The sequence below is a fragment of the Citrus sinensis genome, chromosome 3, assembly GCF_022201045.2.
Source record: "Citrus sinensis cultivar Valencia sweet orange chromosome 3, DVS_A1.0, whole genome shotgun sequence".
Classification (NCBI taxonomy): domain Eukaryota; kingdom Viridiplantae; phylum Streptophyta; class Magnoliopsida; order Sapindales; family Rutaceae; genus Citrus; species Citrus sinensis.
The window spans coordinates 37,208,456-37,235,666 of NC_068558.1; the positions used below are offsets into that span (position 1 = coordinate 37,208,456).

A 27,211-nucleotide genomic window follows, 5' to 3' on the forward strand; every position below is an offset into this window, starting at 1 on the left:
GCACCCCAAAGCGAACAATAGCGAACAATTAGGAGCTATTTTTTCACTTTCCATTTTAAATAGCACGCTTTCTCTCAATTTGTAACTCAGATGAGCAATTAGTTTCTTGTTTACTCTCTGCATGTGCAATATTTTTTTAAATTATATATATGTAAATGGACAGACTTTGCTTTGGGCAATTTGAGGTGTCGGACATTTTCCTACCATTCTGTAGAGCATTCAAGAGATTGCTTCGTTACCACTGGAACTACACTTTATTTCATTCAAAGAGGCCTTTATAAAACACCTTTTATGCCAATTATTTATGCATTCAGCTTAATCAGGCCTATGACGAGCATTATGTTCCCCTAATTAGTGCAAGATTGGTGCTATAATGCATTAAAATAATACTAGTTTAATGTAAATTATAATATAAAATATTAGAGTATACAATACATAATTCTATGTTAAATTTAATACACATACAATTTCTAGTAATTTAAGAAAATAATGCAGAACATACGATTTTCAGTGGATTTTTTTTATTTTATAAAAAAGTATACCTTTTATTAAGGACCAAAATCAGTCCAATTATAAAATGTCATAGGGACATAAATACATGACACTAAACTTAAGTACAAAAAATTGGATAAAACCAATAACTCAAGTTTAGGTTAGGGCAACTCCTAACAACAAATATAATTACAAACCAAAAGGAAAAAATAAAGAGAATTTCACCTGTTAAACCTATTTACAATCAAGAGAAATTTTACGGACCGTTGCCAATCTCAACTAATGCAAATGAAAATAGTACTACAAAACTAACACAAAACACCATAACACAAAATCAACTACTAACTACAAACACAACAAAACCTACAAAACTCAACAAAGCAACCACCCCATCTAAATTAAGCATCTCGGAAGTCTCTTAATAAGCCCTCAAACCAGGCCATTGTAACTCGCACCAAGTCATCGGCAATATCGATGCACCACTAGTAGAGCGCTTCGTCAACTCCAATACAGACAAATCCTCGGATTTAAACTTTGACACGATACTGATCTAAGGTAGTGTTTACTTGCTGGAGTGGGAGTGTGGAGTGTAGATTCCTCCTACTCCATTGTTTACTTATCTTAAAAAAGAGGGGAGTGGGAGTGGGAATCCGTGGGTCCCACTCAATTTTGGAGTGGGGAGTGGGAATCCACTCCCTCTCTTCTCATTTTATCCTTATAATTAAAATTAAAATAAATAAATAATATTTAATAAAATAAATAATATCATATTTATTAAAAGTAATAATTATATCATATTTATTTTATTAAATTTAATAAAATAAAAATAAATAAATATTATATTTAAATTAATAATATTANACANTAATTTTAATAAATATTAATTATTTATTTAATTAATAATAATAAATATTTTATTCTAAAAAAATATTAATTTTGTACTATATTATCAATAATAATATTTCATTTGTGTTGCTATTATTAATAATTTTTATTCACATAATTTAAATTAAAATTAATAAAAAATTATGATTTACATAATTAAGAATATTAGTAATTATTATTAATTTATAAATATAATAAAATATTTATTTTATTTTCCAAATATATTTTTTATTAATTTTTTAATTACAATTTATAATTCTGTACACAAGGATAAAATTATAATTTAAAACAATTTACTCTCAATTCAAGACAAAGTAAACAAAGAATTGTGATTCTAATTGACAATCCATACTTTCATTTAGTCTAAGTAAACACCCTACTCCCACTCCCACTCCCACTCCACACTCCTAATTCAAGAATTCCCACTCGAATCCAAAAAGTAAACGCAGCATAAATTTTAAGTTGTCACCATCGACGACCATACAAAATATCAAGAGGGGCATATAAACAACACCCAACAATCAACAATAAAACCGACCACCATAAAAATGAAAAAAAAATTTTTTAAAAATTTAAAGCAATTCCTCGGTCGTTTTTAATTTTCTACAGTTTGGTTTCTTCGAATTGACCTGAAAATCAATTTCTAACCCTTTATTATTTTGAATTTCCAGTTATGCCCTTCGTGTATTAAAGCTGAAAACTCTTCACGTCTCGTCATTTCGCAACTCTCTTTCGAATTTTCACAGCTGCGACTGCCGATTCATCTCAGACTCAGAGGTAAAAATTATGTGATTTGACATAGTGATTTCTTGTTATTGTGTTGGATGCTATTTGCTCTTCGGTTGAATGAATTAAACTGGATGCTTATCTTCTGTTTGATAAAATGTCTAATTTGCCACCTTGAACCCCAACTGTTTGAAAAAAGGTTCAAGTGAACCATTAGGTGCTATTTGACTATTTATATTCATGCTCAATGTTTTCTCTTTTAAGCCGAGGCGCAAGGACCGGATCGACATAAAGATGATTAGTTTACGCAATTCCGTTGGGATGTTATCCAATGTCAGTCGGCAGCTTATTCAGACCATTTCGGTGAGTTCAGTTCGTCGCTGCTTATGTGACAATCTTTCTCATTTGCTCAGAGTTTCTAGGGTTTAGTGAAAATTTCAAGTTTATGATGTATATGACCTTTGTAGATATTTTTGTTGGTGGTTTTTTCTTTTTTTCCTTTAATTTTTTAATCTAAGTAAGCAGCATACCTAGCAATGTATCCTAATCCTCTAGAATGAAAGCAACGACGAGTTCATTGACAATATTTTACAAGAGAAATCTTCATAGAGAATAGAATTTTAACTTTTTAATGTCTGTTTTTGTTCTCGCAGAAAATGAATGGAACTATGGGAATGACTGATTAATTTGCTGCACTACTCCGTATAACAGTAGGTGTTATGTAATAGGAACTGAATGAAATAATTTACCCTCTATGGAGTCTTTCAATTTCATCTAGAAAATAGTTTTCGGATTTTGAATTCTTTTCGCTTTCTCTGGGAAGAAACTTGTTTATGAATGGAGCTAATGCATATAAGCACATTACTTTTGAGAAGAAAAAAGGCCTTAGTTATTAAGGTGTAAAGTTCTGTATGCTAATTGACCATTGTTTTCACATTTTTATCAGACGCGACATCAGGTTAATTGGAGATTTAAGAATTTTCAGGTTCTAAATATTTGTGAATTTAGTCTTCAGTGATTTGTGTTTGTTGTCTTGTGCATTAATTTGGCGGCAATGTTTTCAACTGATTGCCCAGTTGATTTATTTGCAAAGCTCAGTCAAGTTCTGTTACAAGTTTTTTGGTGTCTTAAATGATATATTTGCATTGATACCTAGTGGAGGAATATGGTTGAAACAAACCATTAGTGTCATATTGTATTCTGCAGTTTCATGGTCTACGCGTACAAGGTCTTCGTGTGGGAAACACAGAGATTCCAAATGACAAGAGACTTGAAACCTCTCTACAGCATGTTTATGGAATTGGGCGCTCAAGGGCTCACCAAATTCTCTGTGACCTAAACATTGGGAACAAACTCACCAAGGAACTAACTGGAGTGGAACTCAATTCTCTTCGTGAGGAAGTTTCCAGATACTTGACTGGAGAAGATTTGGTAGCTTTCTCTTCCACTTGTCTATGTTATATCTTCAGATTCTTCTTTTCATATTCAAACTTGCTTTTGCCATGTTTCAGAGGCGATGCATTAAAAATGATGTAGAGAGATTGGTTGACATCCAATGCTACAGAGGTATTAGACATAGTCAGGGGTTGCCTTGCCGAGGACAGCGAACCAGCACCAATGCTAGGACCCGTAAGGGTAAAAGAGTTGCAATTCCAGGGAAGAAGAAACCCACTCGTTAAACTTATTGGCTGTTGTTTGTGACATATCAGAATATTGTGAATTATTTTTTTGATACAAATAAGTTTTAGGACAAATTCAACTAGTTTTCAAGTTAACTTTTATCTATTTAATCTCTTTTCTTTAGAAGTGTGCTTGTTAATTTTTGCTCTTGACGTTATGAAGTCGAGATGCAACCCCAATCCCTTTGGAAATGGGTAAAAGAAGGGATCAATCTGTATTGACTTGACTTAGTTCTGATTTCTCTCTTTTTTTCCTTTTTTTTTTTTTTAAAAAGAAAATATCACTTCTTCCTACCCGCATCAAATAGAATTTGTTCATGAAAACATTATATTTTGCCTTGAATTCAACACGTGAATATTAAAGGCAATAGTTTGATAACAAATTTGTTGGGTATTTTAATGTTGTGAAACATTAATAAAGTAACAATAAACATAAAGATTGGTTCTTGTAGATATGTGTTTACTGTGAAATAAAACCAACCAGGAAGGAAAATCTGTATTAGACAATTAGATTACATCGTTATACCTGTATTCACACAATAAATTTACAAATCCAAAATCTCTTCAATGTCACTTTTCGACCAGTACCTAATCCATGGTTGATTAACAAATTTGTAAAAAAAAAATAAAACAGTGAAGGAACCAGAGCATTAGAATCACTGCATTTTCAATAATCTCTTTCAAATACTACCCCTTTTACCAACCATTTTGGAAGGATTGAAAAATGCAAGTGAGGTTCGAAAATGACAGCAACCTTCACGTTCGATATTCTCACATTTTAACTCTTGCCACATGAAAAAAGATGTGTAATCCACTCTCACCTTCTAATCAAAGCTCGTGCCTACTGATTCTTCTTTTGCTTGGAAGCAGTAGCAGATGATTTGTTATCATGATTGGAACTTCTAATAATAAAAAGAAGCGTCTCAACGAGCATGCCACAAACCAATCCGAGGATGCCTCCTGCAGCACTCTGAAAATCAAGGTTCGAGTCCATCAATCTCATCAATGTATGTATGGCAAAAGAAACAATTTTAACCAGAGGAATAGAAAAAAGTGTACTTATATTTAAGATAGTCTTTAAAAAGGTACCATGGCAGTGCTGTCGCTAAACAATGCTCTGAATGCTAAATACCCAACCAAATAGCCGGTAAACATTATAAGTACAACATGTAAACCTGCAGAATATGAAAAAGAGTTTATACAAGCTTAAGCATCTAAATCAAAATGTAGAACTTAAAAAAGAAGATTTTAAAAAATCGTAATAGTGAAAAAAGTAAACATGATGCTCAATGGCATAAATACAGTGGCACAAATTATACGCTCAGCACAATTTGGAAGTGTGTGGCTAGTGCTAGGCCAGTGCAATTGATTGATTTCTTCATTAAGGTCTTGAATACCAAAAAATTAGCCAATAACTGCAGTAGAAAGAAAAGAAAGGGAAAAAGAAAAAAATAAAGAAAACTTGATACATCCACAAGAAAAAAAGTGATACTTAAAGTCATACACAAAATAGGCACGAAGCTTGTGGGACAGAGAAATTTCAGAAGAGCATAACTGAGCACAAATTCAGGTATTATCAAATAAGTTGGTGTCAAAAATGGTGTAATAAGAGAAACAAGCAATAAAAAGATACGACACTACATTTTGCAGTTTTCCCAATTGATCTAAACCGATGGAAGTCTGAAAAAGGTTCTCACCCTCGATCAATGAAGTAAAATGGACAAGATTCTTCTACCTCTAATCTCTTCCACTAGACAGATCTCTCTTGGCTCTCAGAATTATACCCTATAGAGATACAATCACTCTTTTGCAGAGGCTCTATACTTGAATTCTCTCAACTCAGTGGTCTCAATCTATAGATGCATTTCCAATACATACTCTTGGTGAGTTTCCCATGCACTCATTGGTGGGCCTCTTGCATCTCTCCACTACTCTCAATCTACGCACGTATAAGTGTAGGGAAATTCTCATTACTTGTAGAGGTTGCACTCAACTTAGAAGTGAAAAACCTAAAAAGAAACTGCCTAAACAAAGGAAGCTCACAAAGATTTCTCCCAAATAGCATACAAATTCCAATAGTCAGTACATTTTTTCTCACAAAATGGGCTAAAAGCAATCTTGTTGGTGGGGGGATGAGGTGATAGTCAAGTTGTGTCTACATTTAGCTTTAAGGTGGCTCAAGCGACGAAATTTGTGAAGACGGAGATTAATAAATTTTGGGTCATGTTCTAGGAGAAAGAATATAAATTTGGACAAGTTTTGTGGAGATGTTGCAAAAGAATAGCATGTCAGTCCCTAATTCACATGACTAAGGAAAACTTTTGATATTTTTTGTTGCCTGTTATTTGCAGACGATATGGTATCAATGTAAAACTAGAGCAGAAGGACAATTACAATTACAGAGTTATGGAGATATGCAGTACAGTCAACAAGACTTGGGACAAAAAAGCTGACAGATAAAAAATTTACAAAAAGAATACAATCTTGCTAGAAGAGGAACAGGTTCACATAACAAAAGCTGAATTGATATGTTAGTCCCTACCGCAAGATTTGAATTCAGGCGTCCATCCAAAGAAAGCTGGTTGAAAACCCACTCAGCTAAGTCCTTGGGGGCAATTAAACCCCCAAGTCGTTAGCCTCATTTGTGATTAGTTGAGTTGAATATAAATTTTTTTCCGCACTTGTAAACAAACCATATTCATTTCAAGTCACCCAATATCTGAAAACCAATCTTCACAGACGTAAATGATATCCCCAAAATCATCCTCCTACTCCGTCAAATTTGCAATAGTCATCTAGTTTGAAACTACAGCCTTAAACGAACTCCGGTAATTAAAACTAGCTGGATTGAAAGTGCATGTTGACATGCTTAAGATAAACAAACTATCCAAATGAATGAATTAAAAATAAACTAAAATAAATTATTTAAAGTTGAAAAAAAAAATTTACCAAAACCAAGCTGATCCTTGTAAGAGGAGAAGGGTTCAGTAGCACTGCTCTTGGGCAATATATCCTTAACAAGCTCTCGATACTCATCCCTCTCCGCTCTTTCCGCTAGCTGCCTTAATCTCGCCTTCAGTTCTTCACTCTTCAACAAACAGACATTTTTATCAGTCAAAAAGCGCATCGAAATTAATTAAGTAATTTCATTACCCATTATTGTTTCTCACCTTCTCCCTCGGCTTGGGGCTGGTGAAGACGAACTCAGAGCCAGAGAAGAGGCGAAACAAGTCGGGTCGGATTGAAGGGAGAGACCCGACCCATATTTGTCGGATTGACTTGTATGGAGCTTTGTTCAAAGAGGAGAGATTCAAAGCAGTTTCTCGCAATTCTCGCGGGAGCTGAACGTCTTCTGAAGCGGAGAGAAGAAAAGATCGAATGGAATCGTTGTTTGAAATTATGAGTCCGGATGAGTTCTGCTCCGGGTTGTCGGATTCGGATACCATGCTGATGGATCTTAGATTTTGTTCTTTTCACTAAACTCTGCAAGCAAATAAACAAGCTTTCAATAACTTTGCGAATGCTCAAGCCCTCTCCTTTGAATTTGATTTATTCGGGCTCGGTTTGGTTTTTCCTAAAAAATCAAACCGAACCTGAACGTATCTCAGAAATCAAACCGAAGAAATAATAAAAACTTTAAATTCAATTTTTAAATTATAACTTATTAAAAAAACGAATAGTGATAATAACTTTTCAAATTTTGGCACTGAATAGTGCAGATTCAGCTGCAAGCAGTAGTTGTCATAACTTCTCTCATAGAAATTGTTACCTTAAAAAAGGTAAATTGATTTTATGTCCATCAGTTATTTCTCAAAAATTAATACTTTTGGTTTACTTTTTAGTATTTGGTTCAGTTTAGTTTATACCTGGTTTGATTTGATTTGTTTTGGACATTTTTTACTATTTGGTTTAATTTAGTTTAGTTTTTAATAGGTTTGTTTTGAGGTTTGCAGTTAATTTCTATCCTTTTCTAAATTGGTTTTAATCGTTTTAAGTTAAAACCAAACAATTTTTGTTTAATTTCGTTTATAGAGAAAATAAGTTGAACTCATGATTTTACCCTTTTTTACTATGGTGGGCAAAAAAGTCCGGGTCGTCTCATTGGACAAGGGCTTAATAAAAAATTCCGAACCAGGCTCAAGTCCATTATTTAAAAAAAAAAAATTTATAAACTAGAATAATATAATTAAAATTGAAAAGTAACTTAAAAAAATTTTAAATTCTTAATTTATAAATTAATGATGATTCAAAAAAATTAAAATTATAATATTAAACTATCTCTTATGCGTTAATTAATTAAGAGAATATTTGAATTAGAGAATTTAATATTAAAAAAAATTAAATTTATAAGCTTTTATTTGCTTTGTTTATTATTTTACTTTGAAATATTCATTTTCTTTAATTTATTTATAACTATAATAACTTTTTTATCATTAATTTATTTCAAATTTATAATAATTTAAAAAAATTTTAACAATAAATAAAGTATGAGCCCAGCCCAAACCCTCATACTTAACTTAAAGTGGATTTGGGCCTGGGCTTGAAAAAGCCCAGCCCAAACTCACTTTTTGTCATCCCTACTTTAGAGTTTAGACCCATTATTTAATAAATTTATTAATTATTAATTTATCCTTCAACAAAATCACATTTAAGGACAAGAAAATGTAATTTAAATAAATAAATAAAGATTATTCTCACACTCCATTTTTGTGATGAACCATGTCTCCTCTCCTCCTTCACAAATCACTTAAAACTCTTGTCTTCAATTTTTCAGAAGGATGACTCAATTTTTTTGGCAGTTCTTAATTTACATTCTAAATTACTATGAACTAACAACGAAATTCTCATAAATCATAATTCCTCTATGATTTCATGAGATTCTGAAAGCCTCTTATTCATTAATTAGTTATTCCTCTATCCATAGCAGTTGAAATTTTTATAAATTTGAAATTTTTTTTGAGAGATTGGCTTTAAATAAAAAACTTGAGAAGCTGGTTCTCGATAATATTTTAATAGAAGCTAGTTTTTAGACTTTTTAGGGTGCATGGAGTAAAACCCTACTAATTAAATTCCAGTAATGGATTTATTTTAAAAAAAAGTTGTGAGTAACTTGATGAGTTCAAATAGTCCTACTCTTTGACTTAATAAGGTTAGTTTCCTTTTCTTTGATTTGTCAATCAAATTAGTTTAGAATAAATGCTTGTTTAGTTCTTGCATTTTGATTTGATTGCCCATTAATCCTTATATTTTAAAAATATCTCAAGACACTTATGCTCTTAAATTTGTTACACTATTGTCCTTACTCTTTTTTTTTTTACTTTTACAATAATATCCTTACTATAATATTCTCGACCATGATTAATTTATCTATTGAAAAATTTGATTAGCAAATTAACCAATAATCACTTGTTAGTAAATAAACTAATAAATATCAATATTAAAGAACTGGTATTTTCCATACATTTGCAACAATCTTGCTAATTATTATTTTTAAATAAGTTAATATTAGTCAATTTTAAGGAATATTTAATACCCTTACAACAATCTTACTAATTAACTATGTATAAACAAATTAATTTATAAACTTAATCCTAAAGAGAAATAATAACAAAAAAAAAATTACACTAAATTTTATTTTACTTTGATTTGATAAATTATCACTATAAAAGTAAAGAAAAAAAATAAAGGTATGAGTATAACATATTTAATAACAAGAGAATTTGGAGTTATTTTTTGAAATATAACAATTAAAAGGCTACTTAACTTAAATTATAGAGATTAAATAAGCATTTATCCATTAATCCTTATATTTTAAAAATATCTCAAGGCACTCCTGCTCTTAAATTTGTTACACTATTTCCCTTATTTTTTCTTTACTTTTACAATGTTATAAACAAAGCCTCTGTACAAAAATAGAGTAGAGCTGAAAATACAAAAGATAAAGGAAAGATGAAGTGCTGAATTGATTCATTTATTCATAATCAATGGCCTTTATACAGGCAATTACACCAACTGATAAAGCATGAAACCGAGCACTACATAACGTGCAAAACAAAATTTCCTAAAAAATAGAACCACATGTTTTTGAATAGGACACTTATGCTACCAATAACCAATTAAATAACAAACTCCTATTGACTAGGACTCAACATAAATTAATTAATTTTATTTAAGACTTGGTCATGTGACCTATCACACGTGCTACACACAATCAAAATTCAACACCCTCCCTTAAACTGATATTTGCATAAATCAGTTTACATACACCAAATTGTAATCCGCTCTTTTAAACAACTTCAGCTTCCTTTGAAGAGCAAATCCCAAGCATACTTCGAAGTTTCACAAAAACTGCAAGTTTTAGCGGTTTAGTCAATAAATCTGCCAATTCATCTTCACTCCTGCAAAATACCAAATCAATAACACCATCCTTACATAAATCACACAAGAACTGAAACCTCACATCAATATGTTTGCTTCTTCCATGGAGGACTGGATTTTTTAAGAGTTTTATTGCAGAAACATTATCACAATAGATCACAGTTGGTCCTTGCTGCTGGTTGTGTAAAGTTTCAAGTAACTTTCTCAGCCAAATAGCTTCATATGAACTTGATGTTGCAGCAACAAACTCAGCTTCGGTTGTTGACAAAGTCATTATTTGTTGCTTTTTATATGACCATGCAACAGCTCCAAAATTCAACATAAATATTGTTCTAGATGTGCTCTTTCTATCATCAATATCTCCAGCATAATCACTGTCTGAGAACCTAATCAAGTTTGAATTTTCACCATTTTTGTACAAGATTCAAAATTTGCAGTGCCTTTCACATAGCGAAAAATTCTCTTTGCAACTAAAAGATGAGCTTCACTTGGATTCTCCATGTATCTGCTAATTAAACTGACAGCATGCATAATATCTGGTCTTGTTGATGTCAAATACATGAGACTCCCAACAATTTGTTTGTAAAGAGTAGTATCCACCCTTTTTCCAGCTTCATTCTTTGAGAGTTTCATACCATACTCTGTTGGAGTCGAAACCGAATTGCAATCCTTCACTATGAACATGTCTAAAATTTACAGAGCATATTTTTTTTGAGAAATAAAGACACCAGCAAAGGATTGTAGTACTTCAATGCCAAGAAAATAATGCATCAACCCCAAATCAGTCATATCAAATTTAATCATTATAGATTTCTTAAAATCATTAAGCATGGCTATGTCATTACTAACATAAATGAGATCATCAACATATATACACACAATTAATATTTTCGTATCACCTCTATATTTAATATATAATGTGTGTTCATAAGGGCATTTAAGAAAATCTTCCTTAGTAAAGAAAGCATCTATATGACTGCACCACGCTCTCGGTGCTTGCTTCAATCCATATAATGCTTTCTTTAATTTGTATACCTAATTCTCATGACCTTGCCTCACATATCCAGGAGGCTGATCAACATACACCTCTTATTCCAATTCGCCATGCAAAAATGCTAACTTTACATCCAACTAATTGGATAGGCCAGGAATTATGTGGAGCCATGGATAACACTAAACAAATAGTGTCAAGTCTTGCAACTGGAGCAAACACCTCTTTATAATCAACACTATGTTCTTGTTTGTACCCTTTTGCAACGAAACAGGCTTTGTACTCGTCAATTCCACCATCCTTGTTCAATTTTGTTTTGTAAACTCATTTAACCTCAATGGATTTTTGCCCTTTTGGAAGGTCAACCAGGTCTCAACTTTCATTTTTCTCTATAGAACATATCTCCTCATCCATGGCTTTTTGCCACTTTAAATCCTTGACAGATTCTTGGAATATAACAGGATCACAATCTGAGAACAAAGCATAATAAGCAATTGTATCATCACTATCAGATTGAACACAAGTTACCTCATAATCTTGCATCCATATGGGCCTCTTTCGACCTCGGCGAAGACGTGGTTCAGCTGCTACTTCAGCAGCTTCTACAACTGATGAGGACGTTTCAGCAGTTATTAAAGCTTTATTTGATAGTGTAGGAACTGCTGAAATTTGTTGTTGTAACAATTGTTGATTTTCTTCTTCACTGTCATTGTCAAACATGACTTGTGTAGTTTGCTACCCATTCCAGTTCTAAGTGCTTTCCTCGTCAAAAATGATATCTCTGCTGATTATTATCTTCTTTGTGATTGGATTGATTAATTTATATGCCTTGGATTCTTCAATTATGCCAAGAAAGACACATTTTTCACCTTTATCATCAAGCTTTTTTCCTTTTCTCATCTGGAACATGTGCATAAACGATGCAACCGAAAATTCTGAAGTGATCAACAGCTGGGTTTCGGCCACTCCAAGCCTCCTCTGGTGTCATGTTTAGAACAAAAAAAATAGGACTTCTATTCAAGACATGGATGCTCCAATTTACTGCTTCCGGCCAAAAGCTCTTTGGAATTCTCCCTCTTTTCAACAAGCTTCTCACCATGTTGAGAATAGTTCTATTTTTTCTCTCCGATACACCATTTTGCTGTGGTGTATAAGCAGATGTGAGTTCCCTTCGAATACCGTGATTAATACAAAAATGTTCAAATGTTTTTGAGCAGTATTCGCCACCACGATAAGTTCGAAGAGTTTTAATTGTTTTTCCTGTTTTATTCTCAACACGAGCCTTGAAGCTTTTAAATATACCAAAAGCTTCTGATTTTTCCTGCAAAAAATACACCCATGTTTTTCGAGTATAATCGTCAATGAAAGTAATTAAATACTTTTTACCTCCATTAGATGATGGTTTTATCGGCCCACAATTGTCAGAATGAATCAACTCCAAGACATTTTTTGCTCTCCATGACTTTCCTTGGAGGGAATTGAGAATGATGTTGTTTGCTAACAACACATTCTTCACAAACTTAAGAGGGAATGACGATTTCAGAAAGACCTATAACCATAATTTTCTGTTAGAGAGTTTTTAGTCCACCAAAATTCAAGTGGCCATAGCGAAAGTGTCAAATCCATGAAGGATCTTTCACTTCAACCATTAAGCAAGATTGTGCACTATTAATCTTCAATGGAAACAACTTGTTTGAATTCATTTGAACAACTGCAACAACTCCTCTAGAAGGGTTATATATTTCACAAGCACTGTTTTGAATGGTTATTACATAACCATTTTCTTGCAATTGACCAACACTTAACAAATTACTTTTCAAATCAGGAACATAGAAAACATTGGAAATTGTTTCTACAAAACCATTCTTGGTTATAATGTTAATATCACCCTTTTCCATTATTTCAACAGTCGAACAATCACCAAAACTCACTATAGAATGAAAATCTTCATTTAAGGAAGAAAATAGTGACTTACTTCCACACATATGATTGCTGCAGCCTGTATCCACATACCACACATCTGACTTAAGTTCTTTATCAACTTGAACAACCATCAACAAGGTTTCCACTTCTTTTTTTCTGTAAAATTCGATTTCTCCCCCTTTTCTTTGTCGTTAGGCAATTTTGTATAACATTCATAACGATAGTGACCGAATTTATGACATCTAAAGCACTCTACCTTGGATTTATCAAATTGATGATTTCGACCTCTACCTTTGTTTTGGAAATATGATTGGTCTTCATCATCTCTAAAATTGCCTCGTTCGCCTCTATCTCTACCTCCACCTCCATCTCTATTTCCTTGTCCTCCTCTTCCTCTTCCTCTACCTCGATCTGCTGATCTATTCAGTGCTGTAACATTATTGTTAGTTAAAGCCTTTAGAGCTTGCTCCTCCTTATCTTCCCTGGAGAATTTATGCTCATGAACTAGCAAGGATCCCTGCAACTCATCAATTGAAAGTTCATCAATGTCTTTTGATTCTTTAATGGAACAAACAATATAATTAAATTTCGGAGTCATTGAGCGAAGAATTTTTTCTGTTATTGTAACATATGTCATCGTTTCGTCATGAGTTCGCATTTTGTTTACAATTGCCATTGTTAGAGAGAAATACTATGTGACTGACTCTTTTGATTTCATACAAAGTAATTCGAACTCAGTACGAAGTGCTTGAAGCTGCTGCCTCTTAATTCTTGTTGACCCTTGATACTTTTTCTTCATAGAATCCCATATCATTTTGGAGGTCTCTTTGCAAAGAATGGTGTCTAAGATTGAACGATCAATTGATTGGAATATGTAATTCTTTGCCTTTGAATCTTTTAGCCGCTGCCCCTCAATCTCTGTTTTCTGCGCATCCGTCACTACCGTGCTAGCTGCTGGTTCTGTTATGCCTTCAGAAACTACTTGCCATTACTCTTTAGGCCTGAAGAAATTCTCCATCAATATGCTCCAATGATCATAGTGACCATCAAAGCGTGGAATTGCAGGTTGCACGAAAATGTCAGAGACTATCATCCTTAACTGCTGTTTTCTTAACCTTGCTCTGATACCACTGTTGTAAATAAAGCCTCTGTACAAAAATAGAGTAGAGCTGAAAATACAAAAGATAAAGGAAAGAGGAAGTGCTGAATTGATTCATTTATTCATTAATCAATGGCCTTTATATAGGCAATTACACCAACTAATAAAGCATGAAACCGAGCACTACATAACGTGCAAAACAAAGTTTCCTAAAAAATAGAACCACATGCTTTTGAATAGGACACTTATGCTACTAATAACCAATTAAATAACAAACTCCTATTGACTAGGACTCAACATAAACTAATTAATTTTATTTAAGATTTGGTCATGTGACCTGCCACATGTGCTACACACAATCAAATTTCAACATACAATAATATCCTTACTATAATATTCTCGACATTAATTAATTTATCCATTGAAAAAATTGATTAGCAAATTAACCAATAATTATTTATTAGTAAATAAAATAATAAATATTAATATGAAAGAACTGGTATTTTGCAACAATCTTGCTAATTATTATTTTTAAATAAGTTAATATCAATCAATGTAAGCAATATTTAAAACAATTACAACAATCTTACTAATTAACTATGTATAAACAAATTAATTTATAAAATTAATCCTAAAAGAGAAATAATAACAAAAAAAAATTACACTAAATTTTATTTTACTTCTATTTGATAAATTATCACTATAAAAGTAAAGAAAAAAAATAAAGGTACGAGTATAACATATTTAATAGCAAGAAAATCTTGAGGTATTTTTTGAAATATAAGAATTAAAAGACTACTTAACTTAAATTATAGAGATTAAACAAGAATTTGTTAGTTTAGTTAGCTCAACCATGGTTTGGCCATTAAGAAAAAAAAATGTTTTCAATTTTTTTTTCCTTTCAACAATAATCACACATGCAATGATATTACATGTATATTTTTAAAATTATTACAAGCTACAAACATATACAATTTAAATTTTACTAAAAATTTACATACATTAATTTTGTAGTAAAATCTAGAGTTGCACAAGCTTTAGCTTGAAAATCAAGTCTCACATAGTTATTAAAATTTAGGAAACTTCAATTTGCTTTTGGACTATGAACATGGGCTATCACCAGAAAGAAAGTCCAGTGCAACAGTATTTCCCTTAGTTTTATACTTATTTTTTATTTTTTACTAGAAGTCTATATAAATAGATTCTACTATATAACTTAGAGGTCTATCAAACATTAGCTTGGATATCTATTCTCCAGAACACATGAAAGATAACTACCATATAAAATTTAGGGAAGTTCAAACTCTCTTGGGACGCTCATCATATGTCGGAAATGTATTTTACCACTAAATAAAAAGGTTTAGTTTACAATATTATAGTTAGTTTTACGGTAAATTTCAATTTATAAAGTTTGGCATATTCCCCCACTTAAAATGACAGTCTTCCATTCACTCTTGAAGGTTTTAAAAATATTAATTTATTCTCATTTATCATTAAGAAGATTAAAAAAAAAAATTCAACGTATCGTTATTTATTCTTTTTTTTTTAAAATAGAGATGAATTAATATTTTCACACTTTTAAATATTAAATTGAAAATCTTCAATTTAACCGGAGATTAATTTTATGCATTAGTTCTCCTATTTGATATGATCAGGAGTTTTGACATAAAGCATAAGCTCGATCCAAATCTTTTCAAGTAAAAAAAAAAAAAATCGGCGAAAATGATAGCGTTTACTTGTCTTTGAAGTCAACTGAATAATTCTGAGTTGGGGGGCAAGTGGCACTAATTATAAGTCCTCTCTTCGGTCGATCAATTTCTCCGCCGCCTCTATTGAAAATTAATGACTCTTGCAAAGTCAAATATTCTAGATGGACGATGAACCTACTTATCCTCCAACACAATCTTGATTCTTACGATCACATTACATTGCTGGGACTCGTTGGCTCAGATAAAATTAATTGTTTTTTATTTAATTATGAAATAATTGTGGAAACACTTCGATTAACTTCCATAATATTTTTATAAAAATTCGAATCTTTTCCCTCACATATTGTGAATGCAAGAAAACTTTCCTATTAAGTCAAAGGCCTATTGGTCAACGCAAGCTAGATTCCTAAATCGGAATAAGTAGCAAAATAAATAAATAAACAAATAAATAAGAAAAGATCGTCATTGCTTCCGGGGGAAAGAAAAACAAAATTCAACGAACTCCTTCCTTTTTGATTGGCGTAATGTTGCACTGTCTAGTAACCATGTTATCTCCGTTGCTATTCTGGAATCAATCTTTATGAATTTTATTTTTTAATGTTTAACTCCAACCTTAATACAACCATGCTTTACGTGACGACTTTACGATATTGACCAAATTAATATTTAAAAGAGCTCATTTTATACATACATACATACATATATATACATATATATCAGTGGCGGTTTTAGTGTTAGGCGAACTAGGCAGTTGTCTAGGGCCCCGTATTTAGGAATGCCCTAATTTTTTGGTATCTGTTTATTATTATTTTTTTAATGTTTAATCACAACCTTAATACAACCATACTTTACGCGACGACTTTATGATATTGACCAAATTAATATTTAAAAGAGTAGCAATTAAATTATATTTGGTAAACACTTGTAGCTGTATTACTGTAGTATAGAAGATGCGGCTGTTTGTACCATATTTGACAAAATTATTATTTAAAATCTATATGTAATTACCAAAATCTACAATAAATCAATACCAAACAGACCCTTATTATTAGTACCTTGTTTACCCGGGTGGAATTGTATAGATTTTGAAGTTGTTGGTGACACTCAATTTCAGCTTCATCGACCGCAACATTTTCATTGCCAAGATGCAGCAAATGCTTCAATACTGCCTGTACAAATCATAAAAAATTAATGAAAAATAAATAAAATCGAGAAATTTCACTAATTAAAAGTCTAAATATTTTTTTAAAAAAAGAAAAGAAACGGACTTGCTGCTGCTTGGCGACTTGTTCTCGGAGCTTGATTGCCTGTTTCTTGATAGCTTCCATACTGTTTCTTTCAAAAAGCTACAACGGCTCAGCTCATGGAAGTTGGGGGAAAAAAAGTGTGATCGAGAAAAATTAAAAAAGGCATTAATAATTTTTGACAAAAAGCGAAAATCAAGGAAAGCCAGCTTTTTTCCAGAAAAGAAAAAAGAAAAAAGAAAAAAGAAAATTATAGGTTTGAAAGGAGAAGATGATAGTGGAAGTGAGCGGTGTGACTGACAGCTACTTGGATTGTGTAATCGGGTAAGGTAATCGTAGAAAATTATAAGTTTGAACAGAGCATGTTAGACTTTTGCTGACAAAATTCAAAAGCAAATTGGCATGGTCCAGAAGCTTTTGAATAGAATAACTTTCTAGAAAGCTCCATCTTTTACGTCCCCAATTCAATACTTTTTTTTTTTTCCAATTAGAGTAATAATTAAATTAAATTTTTATTGAATAAATTGAAATGGTTGGGAGGTTACAATGTTATTACTGCTTTAACTCATTACAAAAATAGTTATTATTTTGATCTAATTGAAAAAAAAAAAAAAAAGTATGTCAGTGTGTTATAAAATTGTCTCTAGTACTATAGGCTTACAAAATGGCGTATAATATCAATTTACAACACGTTCATATTTCATGATTTATTTCCTTCACTATCATATTTTCTTTTCATTACATCAAATAATTTAAATATGTCACTTTCTCTATCAATAAAGTAACAAAGAATTTCAATAATTTTTTTCTAATAATAAAATTTTAATTTTATAATACAAGTTTACTTGTTGCACTGTTATAGTTTATTTTATTAAGAATGTGTATTTTATTAAGATTTTTAAGGCTGCGTTGCTGGATATATGTTTTTTTTTTTTTTTCTCACTTCTCTACACGCACAACATTCAGACATTTAATAAATTTATAAATTAGCACAGGCTAATTAAAAGCGTTGCTGGATATATGGTCTTAACTTTTAACAAACTAGGTTTCACGTTCCTTTGTTTTTTTGACTTGGTCCGCGTTTTTAGCTCTTTTTGTCAAAGGACACTGCATAAGTAGCTGTCCCAGTGGCTGCATTTCACACCGATCGGTCGTTGAGCTCAAAACTTAAATTGTTCAAAAATGTATGTGGCTGCTGTTTTGCTGGTTACCCTACTTGTTGTGAAAATAAGCCACTGGGTTTATACTTGGGCGAACCCCAAGTGCAATGGCAAACTGCCTCCCGGTTCAATGGGTTTGCCGATCATCGGAGAGACGATCCAGTTTTTCACTCCCTATTCATTATACGAAACCCAACCCTTTATCAAAAAGCGAATGGCTCGGTAACCTCTTGATCATCAAATATATTACGTTACATTATATTATATTATATATATACATGCATATAACTTTAATTAGTTTATTTAATTTTGTGGGGTTCGTTTCAGGTATGGATCTGTGTTTCGAACAAATATAGCCGGGCAGAAGGTGATTGTATCGACGGATCCTGTGACGAATTATAGCATTATGAACACCGAAAATAAGTCACTTTTATTTTGGTGTACTGATGGTTTAAGTCATATATTTGGAAATCAAAACTTCCTCTCGCAACATGGTAGCGTCCATAAGTACCTGAGAAGCTTGGTTTTGCATCTCACCGGCCGTGAAATCCTGAGGCAAAAATTCCTCCACGAAATTGATCAAACAACTCGCGCACATCTACACTCATGGGCTTCCTCTCCAGGCACTGTCAATGTCCGCGACGCTTGTGCAGAAGTAAGCCAGCTAGCTAGCTGTATAAACTATATCAATTCGACCAGGTTTAATGTGTTCGACTGAGCTTGCGCGGAACACTAAATTAATGATCATGATTTATCCAACATGAGTTTCGCATGGGTCCCATTTAACTCCTTGCGGTTGATTCAGTGCTCAGCTGAACTTATCCGATCAAATATTATTATAATGTTTTATTATATGTTATTATTATTATTCATATATATATAATCATCAATTTAATTACTTGGGCACTGCATGCTGGCAGATGATATTTGAGTTTGAGCTTGCACTGAACACTAAATCAATGATCATGATTTATTCGACATGAGTTCCGCATAGGTCCCGTTCAACTCCTTACGATTGATTCAATGCTCAGCTAAACTTATCTGATCAAATATTATTATAATGCTTTATTATATGTTGTTATTATTATTAATATATATATAATCATCAATTTAATTAATTACTTGGGTACTGTATACTGGCAGATGATATTTGAGTCTTGCGCCAAAAAGCTAATAAGTTATGATGAAAGTAAATACTCAAAGAAACTCAGACAGAATTACAGAGCTTTCAAACTTGGTATCGTCTCATTTCCTATGTACTTTCCGGGATTCGCTTTCTATGAATGTATTAAGGTACAAGCCAGTCAGCTACTCCTTATGCACATATAAATTAATTTGTCAATCTAATTAATGACAGAATTGACAGAGAATTAATTACACAGGGACGCAAGCATATACGTAAGGTGATTGAGGACATTTATCAAGAGAGGAAAGCAACAAAAGTGCCAGGTCATGATTTCTTGGATCGTGTACTTGAAGAAGTAGAGAAAGAAAACGCAGTATTGAATGATTCTAACGCTATCGACTTGCTCTTCGTGCTTCTCTTTGCTGCTTTCGAAACTGTGTCTCAATCCATCACCTTGATCACTAAGTATCTTACCGATCATCCTCAAGTGCTGGCAGAACTAACGGTTTGTGCTACAGCTTAATTATTTTATATGGAATCTGAATCCAGTACTGCTGAGTTGAGCTGTCGCATTTATAAGGTAAGATTTCACTTAATAAATTTTGTTAGTGTCATGTTTCAGGAAGAGCACGAGGGAATTATTAGCCGCCGAGAGGACGAGAATTCGGAAGTAACATGGGAAGAATATAAATCGATGACTTTCACACATATGGTGAGTTAATTAATTAGGATTAAAAATTAATTATTCTGAAGGCCTTATTATATATATATATATATATATATATATTTTCATATTTAATCAATACTGATTGTTGATTATGCACGTATTTGTTAATTTCCTTTTTCATGTATTGTATTACAGGTCATTAATGAAATTGTTCGACTGGCAAACATAGTGCCGGTGACTTTTAGGAAAGTCCTGAAAGATATGGAATTAGACGGCAAGTTAACAATAAAATACACACATACGTTTGCACATATGACCTTGGAATTAATGTTAAAAGAATTATGAATAATTGTAACTATTAAAACACAGGGTATACAATTCCAGCAGGCTGGGTGATAATGATGGTTCTTCCGCTTGTTCATTTTGATGCTGATAAGTATGAGGATCCACTTGCATTCAACCCATGGCGTTGGAAGGTGATTTGTTCACTTACAAATTTAATATTTATTGCCACATAAATAAACAGCTCCAGATTTCTGAGATGTGACTAAGGGATTCTAAGGGTTCTGTATCAAGTAACCTGGTCACCGTTTAAATAATCAGATATTATGTTATTGACTTTATCCATATCCGATGGTGCCTTAATTTTGGGATGCAGTACTCTGATGGTGATGATGCCATTCTTACATTTTTTTAATGGATTGACTATGTTATTATATGATAGGGTAAAGAATTGCATACTGGGACAAAGACTTTTATGGGTTTCGGAGGTGGTGTTAGACTTTGCGCTGGAGCCGATTTTGCCAAGGTCCATTTGGCCGTTTATATTCATTACTTGGTCACAAAGTACAGGTAGTTAATTAATAAAAAAATATACATAAATGTGTTCATTAGTCTTGTATAATAAATAATTACTGAAATGTTAATTTTGATGACGACGACCTAATCATTGATAAGGTTAATTTTATGCGACTTAATATATACAATTGTCAGGTGGTCTGTGGTCAAAGGAGGGGAGGTCTTTAAGCAGCCGGGTCTCAAATTTCCAAATGGACTGCACATCAAAATTGCTGAAAAGCACAATATTTAAGAGTCCATTTGGGAGCGTGGGCTGTCAAAACTCAACTATTAAGGTGTTTGGTCATATTTGTAGATGGATTTTGGCAATTTAGTAGATTTTTTTTTTTTTAGTTTCTACTCCATAGTTATATTTTTTACTCTACAACAGCTGCAGTTTAAAAATTACAGCATTTCACTCTCAAATGCACCCTAAAGAAGGGAAAAAAAAAGTAGCTAAGCTACCCATGCAATAAAAAGATTATCAGTTTAGAAGATACTATACTGATAGTCGCTAGACTGTGTATCGGTTTGTATTATGGTGACAATAAATAATAATAAAAGTGCTTTTCAATTTCTGCGCATTATGTTATCCAAAGAAACCAAATTAAAGTGCTTGTTAATTCATTTCTCATTGTGCATGCTTCAAGAAATTAATTAGATTATATTCTATATATGTTGAATGGATGTAAATCGACCAAATTGCAGCTGATCAGATGGTACATGCCCGACAAAAATACTATATGATCATCAAAGTAATCTTTTATATTTGTTTTTTTTTTGTCCAAAATATCTTTACTTATGTCCCATAACAATCATCTTTGCTGGATTGTGCTAAATAGCAATAGATTCTTAGTGGTTTTTGAGCTTTCTTGTTATATTATAGGCCAATTCTTTTTTTTTTTTTTTTGGGTTTTGGAACCCACTGATAATTTATGATTAGAAACTAAATCAATCTTATAATGACAGGACTTAAAATTAATAATTCGATAAATTTGTTAAAAATTATTCTTTTATAAAATCCAATTAATATATAAATTAACAAATAACTAATTTGAAACTAAACATTTATGATTTTCTTTGTTGTATTAACATACTGCATTATCATTTCAGATGAAAAATAATTGTTATATTTTATGTGTTATGTTAAGAGAAATGAGAGAGAGATCAACTTAATATGTTGCCTCCAAAAAATCTTCTTCAATAAGTTACTGTGTAATTATGATCCATCTTTTAGATATCAAGTAACAGATTCACTCAATCAATTAATAAAGATCAAGTCAGAGATCATACTATTTCTCTACTTAGGAAAAAAAAATTCCTATCATGAACATGATATCATCTCTACACATTATTAATTTATTAATAAATCAGTAATTATTAATTTATCAACATTCTAATATTCATTAAATGAATAAATTTTTTATGATCCTAAAATTATTAATTTACGGAAATTCTTTGGTATACAATTGTGCATGATCGATGAAAAGGTTTTTCTAAACAAATATGTACTTGATAAAAATATGGTTACTCTTTTTCTTTTTCATTGTTTTCTTCGAATTACGACTTTCCAACCCATTTTTGTGCCTTCAAATCAATTATTGACGGTTGGTTTATTACTTTCTTATTATTTATCCCTTGCTTGCTTAAAAAGGCAACTGTATTCACAGCATTGACAAGAAGACTAGATCCAGATGAGAGAGACAGCAAAGAAAAATAAAAAAATGAAAACAGAAATCTTGATTATCTCATCTTTAAACAGCTCTGCAACCGATCTGGTTTTCCATGAGGTGCACTCATCTCTAATTTCTCAGGAATCACTATCTTGCATAGTTTTTCTTTTCTGCAATCTTCTGTTTTCATCTGCTGTTGAGCTTTTGTTTTAGATCTTTGCTAATCTAGCTAGTGAAAAACCGATTTTATAGTTTGATTGTTGTTTATGTTTACTTGTGTAATAGAAAGAAAAAAGACTGAAAAAAAAAACTGGAACCCATCCCTGCTGATGACGATGAAGCAAAGAACCGATGGTACTGAGATATTGAAGGGTGATATGGTCGATATATGATTGGGGTTATGGGATGGGTGGAGTGGGAAAAAATTATGTTAGTAAAAGAAATGGCAAGGCGAGCTATAGAAGACAAGTTTTTTGACAAAGTTATTATTGCTGAGATAACAGTCACACAAGACCAGAAACATAATTTAAGAAAAAATTGCTTATGATTTAGGCTTGGAATCTGATCAGAATGTATTTGGAAGAGCTGGTCAGAGTGAAGAAACATTATGTTTATTCTGGTAGATTGTGGGTGATTCAGCAAAAGATTTTCTTTCATTTGTATTTTGGTTCAATTGATTCAAGCAGATACTTGGCATGCGCATCTGGCTGCAGTTACTGTAGTTGGAAAATGTGCTGGTTTACCACTTGCAATTAAAACAATTGCAAGTGCACTTAAAAATTAGAGTTTTTGGAGGATGTCTAGAATTGGCTGATGCAAGACAATCCAAGGAATTGATGCAAATGTGTACTCTTCCATAGAATTGAGAGTTACAACTTGTTGGAGAGTAAGGAAGTAAAGTAAATGTTAATACTCTATGTTCTACAAAATGATAGTAGTATTCAAATGCCTATAAATGGCTTGATGAGGTATGGGATAGGTTTGGTTTTATTTACAAATATTAACGCATTGGAAGTAACAAGGAATAGGTTGTATACACTGGTTGATAATCTCAAAGGCTGGAGATTGTCTAAATGCATGACATCATTCGTGTTGTTGTGGGTGTGATTCAATAGAACAGATAATTGAAGATACAAGCACTGATTGCAATAACTCCATGGTTGATAAGGTCTGCAGTTGGTTTAATTTTCCTGTTTAACCCAGTAGCACCTTTGTTGACTATCAAGACTCAAAACTTTCTACCCAAGAATTCATATTTCAGATTGGCTGGTGTTAAAGAGTTTATATGTACATGAATGTGAAAGACTGGGAATATTATTTGCTACTTCAAAATTTCAGATCAAAGACACCCAATAGCCCTATTCTCACTTGATCATAATAAGGTGTGAAATCAAATGATGGCCTATTACTACTTGTACAAATATTTGTCTTGTATAGTTGTATTTGAGGGTAACATTCATTTGCTTTCTGCTATACACACGCTACGCAAAACATAAATTAATGATTGCATAAAGAACTTAGTCCGGTTGCTAAGTAGATTACAATATTTGGTAATAGATTGTTGCTAATCCTTATCAAATTAATCAATGCATGTGTATTGGCATATGTATAGGGAACAATACTCAAGCTTGAAAGGTGGCCCTGAGCCTGAAGAAATCCAGCATTCCAGCTTATAGCCATTTTGCAGCTGGTTGTACTGCAACTTGATTTTCATTTTTGAAGAGCAAGATGTTTGAAACATCTATCACACTAGGTCCCGACATTCCTAACTAAGGAAGGAAATATTGTAAGAACGACTGCTTATCCAGCATCTTTTATGAGTGAAAGAATTAATTGATTTGTGAATGTAAGTTGAAATCAACTAGTACTGTAGCTTAATGATCTGCATATTGGTTATATACGTAAATGATAATTGTGCTTACACAATGTGCGAAGAGTCATTCCTTACCGCTGAAGCTTAAGAGCAAGATAATTTTGCTCAAGCGAAATGACCAACTTCATCACTTGTCATAACCATATTCATGCTTAATTCATCAATCAATGCATTCTGCTGCTAATATGATTACATAATGAAGTGGAGCAAGTTTGTTTCAAAAGCCCGCATGGCAATCTTCTATAATACAGGATAATGTTCACCACAACACTCGCACCATTTCCCTACACATTTGCACAATATATGCACACAATAACATGCCAAAATATTAGGGATTGAAGACTTGAGGTCCACATTTTTAAAAATTTTTTTTTAAAGATTGGGACAATAAACTCACAAAAAAACTTTAACTAAAATGCACCGATTATGCAATTCCTTTTACCCATTGCCAGCCCAATTGTTTTTTAAAAATGCCAATGTCCAGGAAACAAAAGGGACAGATAAAACATAATCTAACTGAAAAAAAAAGGATTAATGGGAGAAAAATCAATAAAACTTACGAGGATGGACTGTATTTAGCATTTTCAATGCTGTTGCAGTGAAAAAATCTGAGGCATTTATGCTGCAGAGTTGCACTTGGTTTGATAAAGCTTCCCGTTCTACATTGGGAACTAGTAACATTAGAACTTCAGTTTAAGTGCGAATTGCAAAATTTCTGACTACACATGTAAGCGGGTTCCAAAAAAACTGCAATTACATGTATTGGTCGGATTACACGACTTCTTCAAGCATTAGACACCTTTCTAATCTTCTCCTTACCATCTAAATGCTGTTTAAATGCCTCCTCTGCCCTCTTCATTGCTTCATACAAATATCCTAAAGTTGATCCGTATCCATCTGTGAGTTCAACAACTTGAAGCTGCAAAACTTCCACCACATTTCTCCCATTACTCCAAAATTCTGTAGAATGAATAGCTTTATGCACAGCCTCAAGTGCACGATTTACACTACTCGACCCTTCCTGTACACAAGATGAACAATCATGTGGCAGCTGCAATGCTCGTAATTATTTTTCAGCTTCCAAGATTGAATTGAGCATAAATAATTCGATGGCAATCTTAGCCAGGCCACCTCGATTCTTTCTTGGGAGCAAAGCTATATAATGCTTGACAACAATTTGAATATCAGTTTTGCATAACTGAGTAGTCTTATGAATCTAGGGAACATAAAGGTATATGAGTAGCAAAAGTGCTCCAAGTTCACCATCAGCACATTTGGACGGGTGTATCCATGAGTGTTTCAGGATAATCATCTCCACAACTGCATTGAAAAAGTGTCCTCTAAACTCAGCAGAATGGTCCACCATAGAATCATCACTATCATCGAGGATGAGCTGAACAATATGCTCGGGTCCCAAAGATTCAATCGTCGAACATATGCTATCTATAAAATGATGAAATGACATCCCTTCCTCAGGAACTATAATTTAATCCACATAAACCAAGCCACCAGGGGTATACGCGAGAAAGTTCACACACACAAGTTTTGAATTTTTCACTACCTTAGATATGATCAGTGGTAAAAACTTTCTTGACATCTGCAACGTATTCCTCAATTTCATTCTTGACACCGAGGATCAATTGTGAATTGAGAACTGAGTAACTTGGTTTTCTGTAACGAGGCCCAATTTCTGCAATGCTCTTCAGCAAGTGACCAATAATCGTGTAGCTCGATGAAAATTATTAGCTTTCTTTTTGGGAGCTGAAGTTGAAATGATTTCAGGTTGTGGATCATTATTTGAAGAGATCGTCAAATTCCGGTTTTCTTAATTTGAGGAGCATGAATTGCTTGAAGTGCTTCAATTTGAACATCTTCACGAACATTTGGGCAAATTTCAATGCCCCGGCCTTTTAACTCCAGATAAATGCGATTTAATCCTAGCTAGGCCCCCAGCAAAAGTGCTTTCATCATATATATGTGGGAATGGAGAGAAAAGAAAACTAAAAAAGATGCAACAAGAAAAAATAATTTCCTTAACTTTTATCAAATAGAGAAAGAAGCATCATATATATATATATATATATGTGTGTGTATGTTGTTGCCGAGGAAAATTAAGACTTACGAAATTAACTTTTGGTTGGAAGCCCAGTGGAAGAGAGAACGCCAATCAAGAACTTGCAGGTAGTTATCTTTATCTCTTAGATGCCTATTATTGTTTCTGATTTTGTGACAAATACAGAGACTTTTTGTGTTGCAGGTTGTTGCTTTGCATATAAGGCATTGTTATCGCAACCAAGCCTTGGCACGGCCTAAGGCGGTGACACAATTCTTGTACTCAACGTCCGCACCTTACTGTGGCCACGTCTGTCTGTTAAAATTAAAGTTGAGGAAATTTCATTAAAATGAAAATAGAATGATCTTGGAATATATATTCATAATCATTCTCAGGTTACAAAGCCATGCAGTGTAATAATATTAAAATCTGACTCTATTAAATTCTATATTTTAAAAAATTGTTTGCTTGAAAAAAAATAAGAGCGCTCACACTAAATAATAATCTTAATATATATATGTGTGTGTGTGGGTGTGGAAGTGTGCGTGCGTAAAGCTATGCATTATAATAATATTAAAATTTGACTCTATTAAATTTTATGACTTAAAAGCTGTTTGCTTGAAAAAAAAAAAAAATTAAGCGCGCCCATGTGTATATAAAGGATCTCGCACTTTAGTTGCGGATTGCAATTAGAGT

The 27,211-nt window shown here is 32.6% G+C and overlaps 3 protein-coding genes and 2 long non-coding RNA genes across 8 annotated transcripts; 3 read left to right on the forward strand and 2 right to left on the reverse strand.

The window, feature by feature from the left end:
* Positions 1 to 1,991: 1,991 nt before the first annotated feature.
* On the forward strand, positions 1,992 to 4,036 carry LOC102606874 (small ribosomal subunit protein S13, mitochondrial). 2 transcript variants are annotated; one of them, XM_015530475.3, is made up of 5 exons: positions 2,099 to 2,154; positions 2,368 to 2,466; positions 2,757 to 2,813; positions 3,290 to 3,534; positions 3,615 to 4,036. In XM_015530475.3, coding segments are annotated over exons 3-5 (414 nt in total). In that variant the 5' UTR covers positions 2,099 to 2,154; positions 2,368 to 2,466; positions 2,757 to 2,812; the 3' UTR covers positions 3,783 to 4,036. The 2 variants fall into 2 exon arrangements, with proteins under 2 accessions (XP_006478741.1, XP_015385961.1); XM_006478678.4 differs by lacking the exon at positions 2,757 to 2,813 and having other exon boundaries at positions 1,992 to 2,154; positions 3,310 to 3,534.
* A 217-nt stretch (positions 4,037 to 4,253) lies between these two features.
* Positions 4,254 to 7,321, reverse strand: LOC102631470 (uncharacterized). 2 transcript variants are annotated; one of them, XM_052438255.1, is made up of 4 exons: positions 6,953 to 7,321; positions 6,732 to 6,870; positions 4,872 to 4,957; positions 4,254 to 4,742 (listed from the first exon to the last, which is right to left on the reverse strand). In XM_052438255.1, the coding sequence occupies exons 1-4, from the start codon at positions 7,226 to 7,228 to the stop codon at positions 4,611 to 4,613; spliced, it is 633 nt and encodes a 210-aa protein (XP_052294215.1). In that variant the 5' UTR covers positions 7,229 to 7,321; the 3' UTR covers positions 4,254 to 4,610. The 2 variants fall into 2 exon arrangements, with proteins under 2 accessions (XP_052294215.1, XP_006478739.2); XM_006478676.4 differs by having other exon boundaries at positions 4,254 to 4,752; positions 6,953 to 7,315.
* A 10,891-nt stretch (positions 7,322 to 18,212) lies between these two features.
* LOC102631162 (cytochrome P450 87A3-like) lies at positions 18,213 to 21,494 on the forward strand. 2 transcript variants are annotated; one of them, XM_052435856.1, is made up of 9 exons: positions 18,213 to 18,508; positions 18,614 to 18,941; positions 19,430 to 19,579; positions 19,669 to 19,917; positions 20,035 to 20,124; positions 20,275 to 20,353; positions 20,467 to 20,555; positions 20,804 to 20,931; positions 21,073 to 21,494. In XM_052435856.1, exons 1-9 carry the CDS (start codon positions 18,309 to 18,311, stop codon positions 21,167 to 21,169), a joined length of 1,410 nt encoding a protein of 469 aa, XP_052291816.1. In that variant the 5' UTR covers positions 18,213 to 18,308; the 3' UTR covers positions 21,170 to 21,494. The 2 variants fall into 2 exon arrangements, with proteins under 2 accessions (XP_052291816.1, XP_052291815.1); XM_052435855.1 differs by having other exon boundaries at positions 18,216 to 18,508; positions 20,449 to 20,555.
* Positions 21,495 to 22,432: 938 nt separating this feature from the next.
* On the forward strand, positions 22,433 to 24,515 carry LOC127900534 (uncharacterized). The gene is made up of 2 exons (XR_008052715.1): positions 22,433 to 22,706; positions 24,202 to 24,515. It is a non-coding gene; the product is annotated as an uncharacterized LOC127900534 (long non-coding RNA).
* An 88-nt stretch (positions 24,516 to 24,603) lies between these two features.
* LOC112498236 (uncharacterized) lies at positions 24,604 to 26,819 on the reverse strand. The gene is made up of 3 exons (XR_008052716.1): positions 26,585 to 26,819; positions 25,023 to 26,462; positions 24,604 to 24,746 (listed from the first exon to the last, which is right to left on the reverse strand). It is a non-coding gene; the product is annotated as an uncharacterized LOC112498236 (long non-coding RNA).
* Between the last annotated feature and the right edge of the window lie 392 nt (positions 26,820 to 27,211).